This window comes from Balaenoptera physalus, assembly GCF_965194825.1.
Source record: "Balaenoptera physalus genome assembly, chromosome: 14".
NCBI classification, from domain to species: domain Eukaryota; kingdom Metazoa; phylum Chordata; class Mammalia; order Artiodactyla; family Balaenopteridae; genus Balaenoptera; species Balaenoptera physalus.
The window spans coordinates 36,895,869-36,916,142 of NC_138893.1; the positions used below are offsets into that span (position 1 = coordinate 36,895,869).

General features: G+C 34.3%; 1 protein-coding gene across 1 annotated transcript in view; it reads right to left on the minus strand.

The window, feature by feature from the left end:
• CCDC172 (coiled-coil domain containing 172) overlaps positions 1–20,274 on the minus strand; it is a 335,882-nt gene that overhangs the window by 36,315 nt on the left and 279,293 nt on the right. Inside the window, exons 5-6 of the mRNA XM_082423434.1 lie at positions 11,908–12,024; positions 10,551–10,716 (exon numbers count right to left, since the gene is read on the minus strand). Coding sequence (XP_082279560.1) covers positions 10,551–10,716; positions 11,908–12,024 — 283 coding nt within the window. The remainder of the gene's footprint in view (positions 1–10,550; positions 10,717–11,907; positions 12,025–20,274) is intronic.

A 20,274-nucleotide genomic window follows, 5' to 3' on the forward strand; every position in this document is an offset into this window, starting at 1 on the left:
TCTAGGTGCTCAGGCCAAAAAAACTTGGAGTCAACTGTTAATGCCTCTCTTTCTCTCACACCCCACATCTAATCCATCATGAAATCCTACTTGTCCATCTTCAAAATTTATCCAGAATCCAAACACCTCTCACCATTTCAATTGCTTACAGTCTTAAACTAAGCCATCATTATCTCTGGTCTGGATTACTGCCACTTTTCCCTAGGTTTCTGTTTCTGCTTTTACCTCCATTAAGTGTGTTTTCAACTGAGGCCAAAGAAATCCTATTAGCATATGTGAGACCCTTCACTCCTGTGCTCAAAATTCTCCAATGACTTCTGATCTCACCTGGGTAAAAGCCAAAGTTTTTCAAATGGCCCACAGGTTTTAAATGATCTGAGTTCTTTAATTTTTATTGGAGTATAGCTGCTTTACAATGTTGTGTTAGTTTCTACTGTACAGCAAAATGAATCAGCTATACATATACATATATCCCCTCTTTTTTGGATTTCCTTCCCATTTAGGTCACCACAGTGCATTAAGCAGAGTTCCCTGTGCTATACAGTATGTTCTCATTAGTTGTCTATTTTATGCACAGTATCAATAGTGTTTATGTGTCAATCCCAATCTCCCAATTCCTCCCACTCCCCCTTTCCCCCTTGGTATTCATACATTTGTCTCTATTTCTGCTATGCAAATAAGATCATTTATACCATTTTTCTAGATTCCACATATATGCATTAACATATTTGTTTTTCACTTTCTGACTTACTTCACTCTGTATGACACTCTCTAGGTCCATCCACAACTCTACAAATGACCCAACTTCATTCCTTTTAATGGCTGAGTCATATTCCATTGTATATATGTACCACATCTTCTTTATCCATTCATCTGTCAATGGACACTTAGGTTGCTTCCATGTCCTGGCTATTGTAAATAGTGCTGCAATGAACATTGGGGTACATGTGTCTTTTTGAATTATGGTTTTCTCAGGGTATATGTCCAGTAGTGTGATTGCTGGGTCATATGGTAGTCCTATTTTTAGTTTTTTAAGGAACCCCCAAACTGTTTTCCACAGTGGCTGTATCTTGTCACCTCTCTGACCTCACAACCTCTCCTTCTACTATAAAGACATTAGGCTCTTGGGACTTTTCTGGTGGTGCAGTAGTTAAGAATCCACCTGCCAATGCAGGGGGCACAGGTTCGAGCCCTGGTCCGGGAAGATCCCACATGCCGTGGAGCAACTAAGCCCATGCACCACAACTCCTGAGCCTGCACTCTAGAGCCCACAAGCCACAACTACTGAAGCCCATGCACCTAGAGCCTGTGCTCTGCAACAAGAGAAGCCACCACAATGAGAAGCCCATGCACTGCAACGAAGAGTAGCCCCTGCTCACTGCAACTAGAGAAAGCCCGCATGCAGCAATGAAGACCCAATGTAGCCAAAAATAAATAAATAAAAAATAAATAAATTTAAAAAAACAACAACAACATTAGGCTCTTTGTTTTCCCTCGAAATCAGATTAGGCACAATCTCCCTTTGTAGGCTTTATATCAGCTATCCTTCTGTCTGAAATGCTCTTCCCCCAGATATTCATTTGGCTCATTCTCTTACTTCTTTCAGGCTTTATTCAAAACACACCTCATCAGTGAGGCCTTCCCAGGACATCTATGTAATATTGTAACACATACACATGCACGTCTGTGTGCACACACACACGCATACACATAAGGTATCCCTAGAAGGTGGAGAACCACTAGGTTGTGCAGGGCTGGCAAAACAAGTTGAGGAACTTGGTTTGCTATGTTTATCATGATACTGTAAAACATAATGTAACTACATTAAGAGGCTCATAGTAATAGTCCAGAACTAGTAATTCCTTCTAAAAATATATGGGTGTTAATATCTTGGCAACTTCAAGGGGTAAGAATAGCATCCACATCTGAAGTTAAAAACTAATAAATCAAGGAAGATATCAGGCAGTGGAAAGAAAACTCTAAGTAGCAGAAAATAATAAAATAGCTATGGAGAGATGAAGATGAAGATTATTCAAAACCCAATGTAACTGGCTGACTAACCAAAGTTATGGTCTAAAAGCTCAATGGGAAAGGTCAGAGGGGACAGCCAGCAGAAGAAGGAAGAGAGAAGAGGAAAATCAAGTATCAGGAAATAACAGATATGGTGGTACAAACTAGAAAAGGGAATGGAAGAGCAACCACTGACAGGACAGAAGACAAATGGAAACTAAAACTGCTCTGAGAAGAAAATGGCTCTAGTATGTGCTTAAAATTTGAGTAACTCCTTTCTCCACCAGCACCACCAGGGAGAAACAGTCACCATAAACAGTTTCACAGGTGAATTCTTTTGAACCTTGAAGGAGTTGATAATTCTAGTATTTACATTTTTTCCAGCTGGAGAAAGAAGAAAGCTTTTACATTCTTTCTGTTAAGTCAATACAACACACACAAAAAGATTAATCTCACTTATAAATACTGATGCAAAAATCTTAAAGAAAACATTAGAGACCACAGCTAAGTAAGGTTAATAATAGGATATTTATTAACAAAGTTCACTATGTTAATAGATTAAAGTGGGAAAAGCATATATGATCATCTCAAAAGGGGGAGGGTAGGGAGGGAAAGAAAAAAGAGGGGAGAGAGAGTGAAGGAGAAGAAAGAGAGAGAAGGAGAAGAAAGAAAGTTTCAATCTGGTGTCATGATTAATAGTAAAACTCTTTCTAAGCTGGAGACAAAATCCAGAAGCCATAATGGAAAAGATTGAAGAAGATGACTGCAAAAGTTTAACATTTCTATATGGCATTCAGACATATGCAGACACACAGAGAGACATATACATACATACTATAAGTACAGTCAAAGGTAAACAATAAACTAGGACACAAATTTATAACACATGACACAGAGCTAACTTCATTAATTTACAAAAAGCTCATATAAATCAGTAAGAATAAAAATACATAAAGATGAACAAAGAATATTAACAGATTGTTCACAGAAAAAGACAAATATAAATGGTCAATAAATTCAGATAAATTCAACACAGTGCAAAATCAAAGAGATGCTAATTAAACCAACAATGAAAATAACATCTTGACTTGTCAGATTGGCAAAGATTAAAGTCATTGATAATGCCCAGATTGGTAATGGTAGGAGATAATAATTTAGGAAAACAGGCACTTTCCTATGCAGTTGGTAGGAAAATTAATTCAGTGCTATAAGGAGTGTAATTTAGTATTAAGTCTCTTAATATTTCCCTTTGATTTAGCAATTTCATTAGTAGATTTTTACCACACAAATACATTCACAAAAGTACAGATAACATACTCAGATTATTAGAGGCCCTTGTTGTTGTTCATGTAGGTTGTTTCTTAATTTTTATTTTTATTTTATTTTGTTTTCTTCTTGAATCACCACCAGTCCCACCACCTGTGTACCGTTGCCCATCTTCACTGGGAATTCAGCTTCTTTCTGTAATTTTCAACTCTACCTCCCTACTGGCTCCAATCCATCAATATTTAAATATGTTCAAATATCCCCCATTTCAAAAAAGAAAAATGAAAAAAGGACAATCCCACTTTCCCACTAAAAACCCTCCCCTGACCTCACATCCTCCTGGGTTACTGGACTTTCTATCTTATCTGCAGAGAAACTTCTTCGAAGACTTATCTATGCTCATGGTCACCATTTCCTCTCCTCACTGCTCAACTCATTACAACCCGGCTTCTGCCCTTCTTCTCTAATTACCTCAATCTGTTGCTTTTCCTAAAGATCACCAGGGACATCCAACTGCTGCTTCTTAGTCCTTATGGTTGACAGTCTGGCAGCTTTGTCAAATATTCTCAAATACAACCTCAAATACTCTCTCCCCTAGGTGATCCCAACTTCACAGAGCAATGTATCCTTTCTTGAATGTGCCTAAATTTCTCGAAGCTCTTTCTCACACTCTGCTGGCTTTCTCCCTCTTCTTGAAAGTCGTGGTGTTACTCAGGGTTCTAGTATTTTCTTTCAATACACTCTCCCTGGGTGATTCCCCAAATTTAATAGCTCTAGCCCAAACCTCTCTCTGAGCTCTTAAGTTAAATATCTAACTATCTGACATCTAGACCCAAACCTCTCATTTGGCTAATCCCTAACACTTCAGGTCTCAGTCTTAAAGTCACTTGCTCAGGTAGTCCTTCCTTAACTACCTAGTCCAGGTTAGGTTCCCTTACATGTTCTCATATCAGTTTGTACTTCTCTTTTTGAAGCAGTCATCGATTTATAATTATCTCATTTATACTGTTGGAGATAGAGCATTAAACAAAACGAAGTCCCTGCCATTATGGAGATTAAATTTCATATGGAAACCCTAGAGACGTTTTGAAAGTATAAAGAATGAACAGTATCAAGCACCATGAAAGCAAATCTGTTAAAATAAATTCATATTTCTGGAAGAAAGAACACAAAATAGGGGGCTCCTACATTATTTGTGGCATCAAGGACCTTTTTTCTCTATCATTTTTATAGAGGAGTAATTTACATAAAGTACATACATTTATAGCACACAATTTCATGAGTTTTTACCATCATATATACTGTGAAACCACCACCATAATCAAGAAATAATAGATTTCCATTAATCCCCCCCAATTCCTGTGCCCCTTTGCAGTTCATACATCCCAACCTAGGCAACCACTGATCTGCTTGTTGTCACTTTCTGATTGCTGTCACATAGTTTGCGTTGTATATAGTACGTATTTTTCTGTGTCTAGCTTATTTCACTCACCATATCATTCTGAGATGTATCCATGGTGTGTGTCAGCAGATTTGTTATTTTTATTGTTGAGTATTCCATTGCATGGATATACCAGTTTTGTTTATCCATTCTCCTCTTAATCTTAATTAACCTCTTAACATTTAAGTTATGTTCAGTTTTATGAATAAAGTTGCTAAAACTTGGTGTGAACATATGCTTCATTTCTCTGGAGTATGTTTAACTTTTTAAGAAACTGTAAAACAATTTTCCAAAGTGGTTGTATGATTTATTTTACATTCTCATCACTACCATATGTATTTCAAGTGCTCCATATTCTTGTCGACATTTGCTATGATAAAGCTTTTTAATTTTAATTAAGTGAATATACAGTGATATCACATCATGGTTTTAATTTGCATTTTCCTTATGACTAAAGATATTGAGTGTCTTTTCACATGTTCATTGGTCATTAGTATATACTCTTTTGCAAAGTTCAAATCTTTTCCCCCTTTTACCATCAGTTTTGTTGCCTTCTTATTAAGTTGTAAGAGTTCATTATATTCTGGATAATAGTACATTGCCAGATATGTATACTGCAAATATTTTCTCCAAGTCTGTGCTTTGATTTTTCATTTTTAAGTAGTATTTTTATATTTATTTTAAGTCCAATGTATTTTTTTCTTTTACGGTTTATGTTTCTGGGTCCTATTTTAGGCATCATTGCCTATTCCAAGATGGTGAAGGTTTCCTACTACGTTTTCTCTTAGGAGTTTCATAAATTTAGCTTTTATGTTTAGGTGTATGCCCATTCTGAGTTGATTCTTAATATGGTGTGAAGTAAAAGTTAAGAATCATTGTTTTGTAATTGATGAATGAATTTCCTTTACCCACTGAATTGCCTTGCTACCAGCGGTGAAAATCAGTTGACCATATATGCATACGTCTATTTCTGGACTCTTTTCCATTCCAGTGATCTGTGTACCTATTCTTAAGCCAATGACACATTATCTTGATTATTGTAGCTTTTTAGCAATTTTGAAACCAGGGAGTATAAATCTCTAAATTTTGTTCTATTTTTTAAAAATTGTGGCTATTTTAAGTCATTTGTATTTCCATATAAATATTAGAATCTGCTTGTCGAGATTTAATAAAACTTAACGGGACTTTTACTGAGATTCTGTTGAACCTAAGATCCATTTGAAGAGAACTGACATATTAAAAAAATTGAATTTTCCAATCCCTGAACATGGTATATCTATTTATTTAGTTCTTCCTTAATGTCTCTCAGTAATGCTCAGTTTACAATGTAGAAGTCCTGCATGTCTTCTGTTAAATTTGTTCCTATGTTATTTTTTGATCCTGTTTAAATGGCATTTTTATTCCATTTTCCAATTGTTTGCTGTTAGCACATAAAAATTCAACTGATTTTTATACATCAATCTTGCATTACTTTATTCACTTATTAATTTTAGTAATTGTTTTGTAAATTCCTTACTATTTTCTACATAAACAATCATGTAATCTACTAATAGAGGCAATTTTATTTTTATTCTTTCTGATCTGTATGCCTTTTTTCCCCTTGTCTTATTGCAATAGCTAAAATGGCTAGGACATCCAGAGACATATTGAATAAAAGTGGTATCAATGGGCACCCTTACCTTATTCTCAATCTTTGTGGGAAAGTATTTAATATGTCACCATTATATATGATGTTAGTATTCAATATTTCACCATTAAGTATAATGTTAGCTGTAGGCTTTTCATACAGGATACTTATCAGATCAAGAAAGTTCCCTTCTATTCCTGGTTTTCTGAATGTTATACAGAACTGTACAGATCCACTTACCAGGCCCCCTTTCCATTTCTTTATGTTATAGTTGTCATGTATGCATATGACATACATATATACAAATTGCCTCTACATTCATTATGAACTCCACAATATATTTTTTGCTTTAAGAAATCATATGTATTTTTAAAAATTAAGAGAAAACATAGGTACTTATATTTTATTTGCCATTTCTGTATATTTTAATTAAGATATGAGTTTGTCTCTGGTGTCATTTTTACTTCTATTTGGAGAGCTTCCTTTAGCATTTCTTGTTGTTCAGTCATGGTGGCAAAGAATTCTCTTAATTTTCCTTTACTTGAAAATGTCTTTATTTTACCTTTGTTTTTGAAGGATTTTTCACTGGATATAGAGATTTACTTTTCTTTCAACACTTTCATTATTCCACTATCTTCTTGACTTCATGGTTTCTAGTGACAAGTACACGGTCATTTGATTAATTGCTCCCTGTTTTCAAGATTTTTTTATCTTTGGCTTTTCAACAATGTCACTATTATTATGTCCCTAGGCATGAATTTCTTTGAATTTATCTTGTTTGGATTTGCTGAGCTTCTTGAATCTATGCATTAATATTTTTCAGCAAATTTAAGACATTTTCTGCCATGATTTCTTCAAATATATTTTCTGCCCCATTCTCTCTCCTCTCTCCTTCAGAAACTCTAATTATTTGCATGTTAGACCTTTTGAAATTGTCCCACAGGTCCCTGAGTTTCTATTTCTTTGTTTTGCTTTGTTTTGTTTCAATTTTTTCTCTCTTCTTCAGATTGGGTAACTTCTATTAATCCAGTTTTATGTTCATTGGCTCCTCTGTCAGCTCCATTCTGCTATTAAGTGACATTTTTATTTCAGATATTTTTCAGTTCTAAAATGTTCATTTGATTCTTTTTTACATTTTATATTTTTCTGCTGAGATTACCTAGCTTTTCATCTATTACAAGTGCATTTTTCTTAACTCATTGAGCATAGTTAATAAAGCTGCTATAAAGTTTTTAACTCCAATATCTAGATCACTGTGGTTTTGGCATCTCATTATTTTCTTTTGACATTAGGTCATGTTTCACTGATTCTTCACAGGTCAAGGAATTTTGGATTGCATCCTGAACAGTGTGAATATCATGTTGTGGAGATTTTGACTTTTTTTTTAAATAACAGCCATCCTAAATGGGTGTTAAGCAATATCTCATTGTGGTTTTGATTTCCATTTCCCTAATGACTATTTAGGTTGAACATCTTTTCATGAGCTTACTGGCCATTTCTTTGGAAAAATGGTCTATTCAAATCCTTTGCCCATTTTTTAATTGGTTTTTTTTTGGTTTGGTTTTGTTTTTTTGGTGTTGAGTTATGGTTTTTTTTTTTAATATTCTGGGTATTAATCCCTTATCAAAGATATGATTTGAAAATATTTTATCCCATTCTGTGGGTTGTGTTTTTACTCTCTTGATAGTGTCCTTTGATGTACAAAAGATTTTAATTTTGACCAAGTACAGTTTATCTATTTTTTCTTTTATTGCCTGTGTTTTCAGTATCCAAGAAATCATCACCAAATGCAATGTCATGAGGTGTTTCCCATATGTTTTCTTCTAAGAGCTTCATTATTTTATTTTTTAAGTTTACGACTTTGATCCATTTTTAGTTAATTTTCATACATAGTGTAAGGTAAGGGCCCAACTTCATTCTTTTGCATGTGGTATCCAGTTTTCCCAGCAGCATTTGTTGAAAAGACGGTCTTTTCCCATTGAATGGTCTTGGCACACTTATCAAAAATCATTTGACACAAGGGTTTATATTTGAGCTCTCTATTCTATTCCATTGTTCTATATGTCTGTCTTTATTCCAGTATCACACTGTTTTGATTACCATAGCATTTTACTAAATTTTGAAATCAGGAATTTTGAGTCCTCCAACTTTGTTCTTGTTTTGGCCATTTGGGATCCTTTGGGATTCCATACAAATTTTAGGATGGGTTTTTCTATTCATGAAAAAAATGCTGTTGAGATTTTGATAGAGATTTCATTGAATCTGTAGATTATTTTGGATAATAATACCATAGTAGCAATATTAAGTTTTCCAATCCATGAACATGGGATATCTTTCCATTTATTTAGGTCTTCTCTAACTTCTTTGAGTAATGTTTTATAGTTCTCAGTGTACAAGTCTTTAATCTCCTTGGTTATTTTTTTTCCTAAGTACTTTATTCCTTTTGATGCTATTATAAGTGGAATCTTGAAAGATTGCTCTTTGCTAGTACATAGAAATGCAACTAATTTGCAACTTTGCTATATTTATTAGCTTAAGCTGTTTGTTTTGCTAGTTTGTTTGGTTTTTTTTTTTTTGTGGAATTGTTAGGTGTTCTACCTATAAGATTATGCCATCTGGGAACAGAGATAATTTTACTTCTTCCTTTCCCATTTGCATGTCTTTTGTTTCTTTTTCCTGCCTAACTGATCTGGTCAGAATTTCCAATACTATCGCGAATAGAAGTGGTCATATCCATGACTTTTTAAAGAAAGGTAGTTTTAGAGTATCTCCTAAGGTTAATACCTATTTAAACTTGTGTTCTACACCTGTGATCATTAAATAGCAGTAAACATGAATATTATCTAAGGGACTTAAAAAGTTATGTTCCATATCCTGATTCAATAAATCTGAGATGAGACTCAAGCATTTAATATATTTTTTTAAAACTTCTCAGATGTGTGCCTATGGTTAAGAACCTCTGTCCTACACTCTCTACCCGAAGTAATTTATCTCTGAGAACCTCATTTCCTTCATCTATAAAATTAAACTAATTAAAAAGTATAATCCCTATATTAGTAAGGGTTTAATTATGTTCCCGGTAGCATTCTATGTACTTAAATATTATTTCATTGAATCCTCACAACAACCTTGTTAAGGTCATTATTATTATCCTCCATCTTTACAGATGAGGAAACTGAGGCAAAGAAAACTTAAGCATCTTGCCCCAAATCACATATTACTCTCTGCTGGTTCTCCCCTTGCCCTCTTAGACATCTCTGTCTCATTCTTCTTCTCTTCCTTTCCTTAAATGTTATGCTTTCCCAGTTTCTGTCTTTGGTCTTCGGTCCTCCTCTATGTTCCCTCTACAGGTTCCCTTTGAATTATGTCACCAACTCCTCTGTATTCCCAAACCCAATACTCCAGCTCTGATCTCTCTTATCAGCTTCACGACCAAATTTCCACCTGCTACCTGGGCATTTCCACCTGTTTATCCCACAGACATCTCCAACTAAAACTACCTGAAATAAAACTTAATCTTTTTGTCCAGAAAAGGCTATAGTTCACCTCCACCTCTGCTCTTCCTCCTGGTACCATATTCTACCCAATCTCTTAAGTTTGAAAACTGTGATTCATGCTTGACTTTCTATATATCTGTTTACATTAATCAGTGATACAGTCCTATCATTCTTCCTAAACATCTCTTTAATTCATCGTCTCCTCTCTTTGGTAACTTCTTTAGTTCAGGATCTTATCACAAACTGCAATAACCTGCATACTACTGTTTCTGAAATGAAATTCTCCCCACCTCGCTGTGTAACCGTGTTTCCTAGTTTAAACTGGATTGATGGTAAAATGAGGATCACAGCAACAGTATTACCCTTATTATTGCTTCTATCACATTTTACTATAAACACTTGCTTATGGATTTGATCCCTTCACTTTTTAGTTTTACATCTCCAGGACCTAAAAGAGTAGTTAACACATAACAGATAGTGAACACATTTGATTACTAAATAAATGACCAATGCTCATGTCACATCTACTTCTAAAGAATTTGAGACTGCTCACAATAAAAGATACATACCATTAAGATAAAAGTAAAAGAATAGCTATGCAATAACCCAATTTACTTATGAAAAAGTTAAATTTCTGGAAAAACCATTAATTCAAAATAAGTTATTTTCAATAATATCAGATAAATGAGGTGGTACTATGTATTCATACCCATTTTCAGAATGTTTGCCTCGTTTTCTAAGTCAGATATTTGAATCTTGACATTTTCTTTCACCAAAAGCTCTCGTTTCTTTGTTATATCATACTCATTATTGAAGTCTGTAATTTCCTTAATAAATTTTTCTTCCTCCTCTGTCACTTTTCTCTTTGTAGCCTCCTGAAAAATGGAAACAAAGGAACAAATATAGGTGTTAATTGCAACAATATTTTTCCTTAGTGATTTAAAATGCAATCATTTGGAAATATTAACAACAAAATAGAAAATTATACTTCCTGGGATTAAAATGCTGTACTCCTCCAGCAATATTAATTAAAAAACTGAAGTTATTACATAGTAACAACCAACTATATTCATGTGAAAGATTTACCCTTAATGTTTTAGGACAATTATTGAGGTAGAAATTCTACCACCCATCATTATGTATGCATTTGTTTGTGTATTAAACTTACAGCCATATATGCCGTTTTTTCATTGCAAAATGGGTGGTAAAATAATTAAATAACCAAAGTTGAAAATGAAAGTCTACACGCAAAGGAATTACTGTCTTACAGGATAAAAAAGAAAAACAAAAAAGGAAATCCAAGAAAACCTTTTAAAATTTAGACAATGAAGGTAAAATTACATATTCATTTCAAATTCAGTTCTAAATAATAGCTACATTTCATGAAATGTCAACATGGAGTAGAAATAAGAATTTACAAAAACTTTAAACAATGCTAGTACCTAAATTTTTGACAATGGTAGAACCTAAACATTACTGCATTTTCCTAGTTTTTTTCTAAGAAATGTAACTAATTATGAGCTACATTTGGAAACTGGCCATGTCATTCATAACCATTTGGTGGTTGATTCTGACTTTAGAGATATATTTTTAATATTTTAAAATGCATTTTTTCAAAATGGCAGTTAGTTACAAATCATATTCCTAAACTGTCCTTATCATTTAAAACTACTGAGTCTGTTGGCTCTGACTTATTATAAAAAGATAAACAAAATCTATCTTTTCACCCACATCCATTAGTATGCCTAAAGTGTGAACCTCTCTGCCTTTCAAAAGCATTAAAACCAAGGTCTTGAAGCCTGAGCAATTCAAATCAATTTCACTATTTCTTTTATGCTTATTACAATTGCAAATAATTTCTATACTGCATGCTGCCAATAAAATTCTTTCAAACTATATTACTCTACCAACTGGTTTAAAATAGCACTTAATAATGTTCCATATCTGAACATGACTATCTGCCAATATGCATACGGATAATTTTTTCTAAAAGTACACCTAAGTATATTTTAATACTTTTTGATACAGTTAGTGAAATAAATTTTTCCAAGTGGCTGGAGACTTACAAACGTTTGGAGAAGCATATTCCTTTGGCTTGTAATTTCACTGCACTGTCTTTCTAAGGCATTTTCATGAGTTTTCAAAAGCTGTAAGAGGAAGGCTTTTTCAGAAAGCTGCTGAATCTTTAAAGTAAAAAAAAACAGAAATCAGAATGAAACAATTAGACATTTTAGGGTACCTTAGTTAATAGAACAGATCTGTACAGTATAAAATTTTTATATTAATCTTTAAAATGAAAAATAAAATTCACATTAGACATCTTACTTTATATGCTCTATCTTAAATTATTTTACAAATACTTTATAATTATAATTTTTATAATCTCTTCCCCTAATAAGACTATAGGTGCCTCAAGGGCAGAGAATGTGTTTACTTTTTTCCTTTCTAATACCTAGCACAATTTGTACCTTAGGTACTAAAGCTTTTTGATGACACACATTGAAATCTGCTTTAAGACAGCTTGTTTTAAAGAACAAATTTCTATTCTCATCACTTACATGAAAGATATGGATGAATAAATCATGACTAATCAAATTATGAGATAAAATCTAAAAACCACAGGCAAAAACCTAGTCCCATGACTATAGTTATACCAAATAAAACACAAATCTGCTAAAGTCTTCAAATGGGTTTTGAGAACTCATTTTTTATTTTAGTACCTCATTTGGTTCTAACTAGCAAAAGATAAAATAAACATTAATATTAGATATGTAACTGTTATTTCATTTGGGCTGTAAAGAATAGCATCTCTTGAGACCATGAACATTGAAATGAAAGTCAGGAAGCTTTAATATATAAAAGCTAAAAATGATGCCAAACTGGAAATAATCTTTCCACTACATTCACTACTGGCCCTCATAAGAAAGCATCACTTCAAATCTGGGGCTGTTCCCATCTCCACAGAGAAAAGGAAAAGGAAATAAATTCAACTTAAATTGCAGAAAGCATGATTTATGTTAGCTGTAAGAACTTCCTCAAGGTGAGAGACAGGTTGTGAAATCTCTGTCCCAGAAGATATTGAATAATAAAGAGCTTAGGAATAGTTTAGTCCAGAGGCAAAGGGTTGGCCTAAAAGACATTTTGAAATGATATGGCTAAAAAGCCCTAGAAATACTGGCATTAAAAAGAAAGCAGCTGAAATAAAACAGAAAATATGATCTTAAATTTATATAATATCATAGCCCATCTGCCCATACCTTCAGCACTTGGTGCTGATTTCATCAACTTTATCTTAAGAAAGACATCAATAGAGAAAGATTAGAAAGGTGCAATTTACACGACCAAAGGAATTCAGAAAATACTTTCAAAATTGGGGGAAGGGAGAATGGGCAGTTAGTATTTTACTGTCTGAGAAGACAGAAATTAGAAAACATATGGTCTGATCTATAAAATTATATAGAAACTGGTAACAATGGTGAACAAGAGTATGATCATGAATTTTAGCACATTTATTTTGAATAAGAAAATACTTCTGAGCTATTTAGTATATATTATATAAATGAGAATAAAATGAGTTCCAGAGAAGTAATACCTTAACAAAGGTTATATAATTAATTAGGGGCAAACCCAGGACTAAAATTCAGGTCTTCTGACTTTATTGCCTCTAAATCATGATACTAATATGTAAATATGAGAACTATTTCAAAGTAGCAAAAAGATACTTTTGGTACTAAAAAGGGACTTCAGTCTCTGACAACAGCATAAATTGAAAGTATATAAGTTTAAGAGACAGAAAAATTACCAAATACTAGGTCCATCAGAATTTATTGAGAAAAGGTTGCTTGCAGTATATTCCTAACTCTCAGAGTTGCAATTATGAACAATAACCATGAATGTTTACAAAACTGCTTTGAGACCAAATATCAGGCTGGATAAATTTTGGTTTAATCCAATTAGGTATTTCATGTAACACGCCTTTCAGAATCAAAATTCCTAAATTCTGATTCTGTTTCTACCACTGATCTGTAGTCAAACCTGCACTGAAAACAAAAAATGGAGAAAATATTATTTATCAAACTAAGGAATTTTAAAATAAGACAAGCAAATTTATCACTCGAATTCACAAAAGCCTTATGTTAAGGACTCAGAAATTAAGGTGCTCTGTTTCCAGCTATCACTAAGACCTAAAATTATCACTGAGCTCATGTCTTCTTTCTTAAAAGGGAAAATAACAATTATTAAGGAGAGATATTAGACATATTGGCATTTAATTGGAATGTTTTACCATAACCTGAAAAGATGAAACCTATATACCCCAAATGAAAATCAGACAGCTGTTCAAAAGATCTATAAGAAGGGTAGAGCTATAATTTTCCTCTTCCTTAAAATTCTATGTAAATTATCCATTTTGAGGTCTTTTCTATTTTTTTGTTTTCATTCTTATTATTGGTGTACTCTTCATTCTTACTTTCTGTTTTACACTCTGTCTTTATCTTTTACTCACACATTTTCCTCTTTTAATCAAGATCTAAAAAGCCCCAGAGAATCAATAACTACAGAAAGATTACAGTAACATTAATTTTTAAATTTACTTAGGATCTGTGATGAAAACATTTAATGCATAATGGAATTGGCAAGTAGGGAAAAGAGAGTAAAAGAGAAAGAAGCAGGACTTTGGAAAAGCTCAAGTTAGGAAGGTCAAGAAAGAATAGATTGCCTACGCTGACTCACAAGTTGAGGAAGGCAGTTAAGTTATGGTTGCAGAAACTACATGGGGTCTAATATTATTAGACCTTCTATTTTAATGGAACTAATGGGACAAACGCCTTAGGATTTATCCAGTTCCACTCTACCAAGTATAAGTTATTAACTCTCACTACTAAAAAAAGCTTTTCAAGACCACCTATTTGCAGAATGTGTTTCTCATTGTTCCTTTTGTTCTTCCTGTTATCACAACCCATTTCTTAAATTATTTTTCGCATTCTTGCTTTTGAAAACCAGACCTACTGATGTATAAATATTCCAAATATAACCCTGAAGATGTTGATAGGATCACAAGATGAGGTCATTTCACAGAATAAATTATCATCAGAAATCTCTCTCACCTTTCTTTTGTCACAAAAGTGATGGGTAGGAATCAGAATTGGGAAGATACTAGAAGAGATGTAAAATTGTAATTTAAAAAGATATTTTTGAACTTATCTGAGTCAGGTTTGAATTGAGGCACTATCTTATATCCATGGTAGCCTGGACATCCATGATAAATAAAAACTTAAGAAACTACTGGCTGTATCTGCTCAATTACCCAGGGATCTCAAGGGGCTACAAATGATAAAAAGAAAAGGGTGGAAGGTTCAAATTTCTCTTTCTAATCTCTTTCCTTCCTCTGACTACAAATGAAATGAAAATATTTGCGCGCAGCCTTAAAGTTATATGCTAGAATCAAACAGCCAAGCTTTGTCAGAAAATATTGCTGTTTTGGAAAATTTTAATTTATAACAGTGCCAACACTCTGGTTAATTTTACTTCTCTCAGAAATAAACACTTTTTTTTCCCTTTCCCTGTCTTATTTTTCCTGGGATATTTGATTTTTCAAAAGAGCTTGTAGTTTCCCCAGTCAGTTGACTTATCTGGTCAACTAGGTCAGTTTTCAGCATAGCCATGATTTGTGACTCTTCACCACTCTTGCTGCTTGGGCACTCTTAGGTATTTTTCTACCAGAATAACTTGAAAATTGAGAATGACTGAGGATTTGAAATTAATGTTTGGGTCCAAGTAAGCAAAGTACAAAGTACAATCTACACTTTGTTGTGGTTGCTGTTGCTTAAAATAATTTCAGGCTTTAGGAACTGGTATTTTGCTGACTAAATGCTCTGCCCAAGAGTAAAACAGGCAACACTATATAAGAAAACATCATGAAAGTTAGGTAGAAGATTTCACATTCGTAATCACAGCAACTGGGGAAATAATGCGTTTGTCATGACTATGATAAAAGACGTTTCAACACTAGAGTACATCAATGAATACTGTATCAATTGCAGATATTAACTTTTTTAAAAAATAGATCTATTTTTTATAAATATATTTCTTAACCACAGATGCAATGCTTAAAGAAGAACTCACTATGACACAGTAATCCTAATATAGTAAGCAAGGAAGGTTCAATATTAGTAAATATTAGTCCTTATAATGGCTTATAAGGCTTTACATGATTGCACTCTTATTCCCTCTTTAATCTAATCTTCTGCCAGTTTCCTCCTCAAACACTCCTCTCTAGCCACACTGGCCTCCTTGTTATCCCCCGAACATCCAGCCACACTCTCTCCTCAAGGCCTTTGCACTGGATATTCTATGCCTGGAAATCTCTTTCCCCAGATTCCTCATGGTTCATTCCTTCATCTCAGTCAAGTCTTGGCTCATCTCTCATCTTTTCATTAAGGATTATCAGGATGCCTGATAAGACCACTGCTATTTACGTCTGTTCTGGAAGTTCTTGTTAATGCAATATGTCAAGAAAAGGAACAAGAGATAACAATTATTTAAAAAGCTGGCACAGGGCTTCCCTGGTGGCGCAGTGGTTGAGAATCTGCCTGCTAATGCAGGGGACACGGGTTCGAGCCCTGGTCTGGGAAGATCCCACATGCCGCGGAGCAACTAGGCCCGTGAGCCACAACTACTGAGCCTGCGCGTCTGGAGCCTGTGCTCCGCAAGAAGTAGAGGCCGCGATAGTGAGAGGCCCACGCACCGCAATGAAGAGTGGCCCCCACTTGCCACAGCTAGAGAAAGCCCTCGCACAGAAACGAAGACTCAACACAGCCATAAATAAATAAATAAAAATAAATTACAAAAATTAAAAAACGCAGTTCAAGTACTTTCTAAAAAAAAAAGCTGGCACACAATTCTCTTTTGTTTGTTTGGGCAAATGTGATTACTGTGTACCTAATAAATCCAAGAAAATCTACTGAGAAACTTAGAAATAGAAAAGAATTCAGTAAAAAGGCTAGTAACAAAATAAATACCAAAAACTAGTATTTTTTCTATTTACCAACAATAAATAGAAAAAAGCATGGAAAAGATCCCATTTACAAAACCGAAAACTAAACAAAACACAAATAAACTTAATATGAAGTATGTGGGACCTATATGAAAAAGCCTGCACTGAGGAACATAAAAGAAGGTATAAATAAATAGAAAGATATGCGATATTCTTTTTTTTAAAATAAATTTATTTATTTATTTATTGGCTGAGTTGGGTCTTTGTTGCTGCGTGTGGGCTTTCTCTAGTTGCGGCGAGCGGAGGCTACTCTTCGTTGCAGTGCGTGGGCTTCTCATTGCGGTGGCCTCTCTCGTTGTGGAGCACGGGCTCTAGGTGTGCGGGCTTCAGTAGTTGTGGCACGTGGGCTCAGTAGTTGTGGCTCATGGGCTCTAGAGCACAGGCTCAGTAGTTGTGGTGCACGGGCTTAGCTGCTCTGCGGCATGTGGGATCTTCCCAGACCAGGGATCTAACCTGTGTCCCCTGCATTGGCAGGCAGATTCTCAACCACTGTGCCACCAGGGAAGCCCCTATGCTATATTCTTGAATGTGAAGATTCAGAGTTGTAAATATATCAGTTCTCCCCAAATGAACTTAGTATAATCTTAATTATAACCCCAATACTTTTACTTTGTTGGAACTTGAAAAAATGATCTCAAATTTATCTAGGAAAACAAAACAAAACAAAAAAAAAGAATCAGGAAATTCCTGAAAAACAAACTGTCATTCCACAGGGTCAAAGATATTTTAAAGCTAATGTAATTAAGTGAATATGATACTGGTGCCAAAACAAATAGATTAACAGAATAATATAGAATATTTAAAAACAAACACAAATATACAGTTTCACATATATAACACACACACACACACACACACACACACACACACACACATATATATATCATAGTCAATGAGAAACATGTGACATTTACCCAGGCAAAAATGGAGAATCATTTTTATTTAAATTAAAGAAAAAAACCTGTAAAAGTATTGGAAAAAGACATTGTTTAAACAATGAATTTCAGAAACAAACAAAAGGATTAAAAATTCTAGCAACATAAACATTCTAAATTTTGATTAAAAAATCATAAAAAACCAAGCTACAAATAATAAAATTTGCAACAAATGACAAAGAAAGGGTAATACCTATAGCACATAAAAAGCTAGAATTCAGGGAGAAAAAGACAAGGAAAGGATATGAATAGGCAAGGCACAAAGTAAATATGAACAATCTGAACAAATGAAAAAATATAAGTAAACTAAAAAGTTCAAATTAGAACCATAAAAGATGCCATTTTTCTTGTATTTGTTAAAAAAATCAATAATTTCTATTGTACAAATAGTGATATTGGGGGAATATAAACTGGAACTTTTCTGGAGGACAATTTGGAAATTATCAAGAGCTTTAAAAGTACAGTTGACCCTTGAACAACATGGAGGTTAGGGGCGCTGACCCTTGCTGCAGTCAAGAATCTGCATATAGGGACTTCCCTGGTGGTGCAGTGGTTAAGAATCCGCCTTCCAATGCAGGCGACATGGGTTCGACCCCTGGTCCAGGAAGATCCCACATGCCACGGAGCAACTAAGCCCGTGTGCCACAACTACTGAGCCTGTGCTCTAGATCCTGCCAGCCATAACTACTGAGCCTGCGCACCTAGAGCCCATGCTCCACAGCAAGAGAAGCCACCGCAAGGAGAAGCCCGCGCATCTCAACAAAGGGCAGCCCCCACTCGCCACAACTAGAGAAAGCCCGCGTGCAGCAACAAAGACCCAACACAGTCAATAAATAAATAAATAAATTTATTTTTTAAAAAACTGCATATAAATTTACAGGTGGCTCTCCATGTCCACAGTTCTAATCCACACATTCAATCAATCGGATCATGTAGTATTGTCGTATTTATTTTAAAAAATCCTCACATAAGTGGACCCATGCAGTTCAAACCTATGTTGTTCAAGGGTCAACTGTATCTACCCATTGACATTGCAATTTGATTTCTAGGACTTTATCCTAAAAACATAAGTGCACACAGATGTATGTATAAAAGTATCATCACAGTGATATTAATAACAGTAACTATTAATAGTAATAGTAAACACTTATCAATAGAAAACTAGTTAACTAAAATATGGTATAGCCATTTACTATGCTACCATTAAAAACTGCTTATTTAGATATATATTTACTGATATACCCAGGGTATAGTGAATGGAAAAAAGCAAATCATTTAAGAAAAAAAATACATGCATTTAAACAATTCTGAAAGAAAACCTATGAAAATATTAACTATATGGCAGAACTATAGGTGGTTTTTACTCTGCTTTTTGCCTATCTCTATCTTTTGAATATTGCAATAAACAGGTATTACTTTTATGAAGAGTTAAAATAATAGAGCTAGTTCAATTCTGCAAAAAACAAACAAAAAACTGCACGTTCACCAAATATAATGGCATCAGATCCTCAGAATTTCCCAGGAGTATATCCACTCTTCCAGTAGGGACATAAGTAAGCACTCTTAATAAAGACTGAGAGGAGCAGGAGCTCATAATAAAGAGGAAAAGAACATTTTAGAGTAACAGCCTGATCTACTTTCCTACTGTGGTGGTCACGTATCTCCCATTCCTTCTGCATTTCTGTCTTCTCTTGAGAGAAATTGATTAGAATTTTAACCAAGGGAAACTGGACTATATTTAAAGCCATGGAACTAGTTTTAATCAAAGAAGCTGAGGTAGGCAACCTTTCAACTTATCTTGAAGTTTTAATTCAGGCAATAACAATTCATAAGACCACACAAGCACCAAAGGCTATATAAGAAATTTTTCCTGCAGCATCGAGATCACAGGCACAGCTATGAATAGCCAGTTTGCCTTTGACTGTTTCCATACACCTTTCCTGAACCCTTCTGGTGTTCCAAAGTCTACAGATAACCTACATCTACCCTTCTCAAAGTAACCCTCCATCTCCAAAATTTTTCTTCCCCTTTTCCTCAAAATAAACTCCCATTTCTAGAGAACTGCTGATTCAGCTAGATATTAATCTGATTAGGGAAAGAAGAGTAAAGTACAAATACTGATAGGCCAAGAACATTCTGTAACGATACTTCTTAATCTGAAAGACTCTCGCTGGGGAGCTACTTTGAAATAAGGTGACTTCCGTGCAATTTGGCAACTTAGGAGGCAGGACCTCACCTTACCTATTACTACATCTTCCTGTTCTGTCAGGATATAAGACAATGGAATGCTGAGGGTAGTGATTTTTCATGTACTGATTTTAATGGAAGATCTATAAAACGTCACAGATTCTTTAAAACATACATTTTCCTCCTCATAATAAGAAAACTTGGCACATGATCAAGAAAAGATCACACCTCAGTCAAGTATTCCACTAACACTAGAA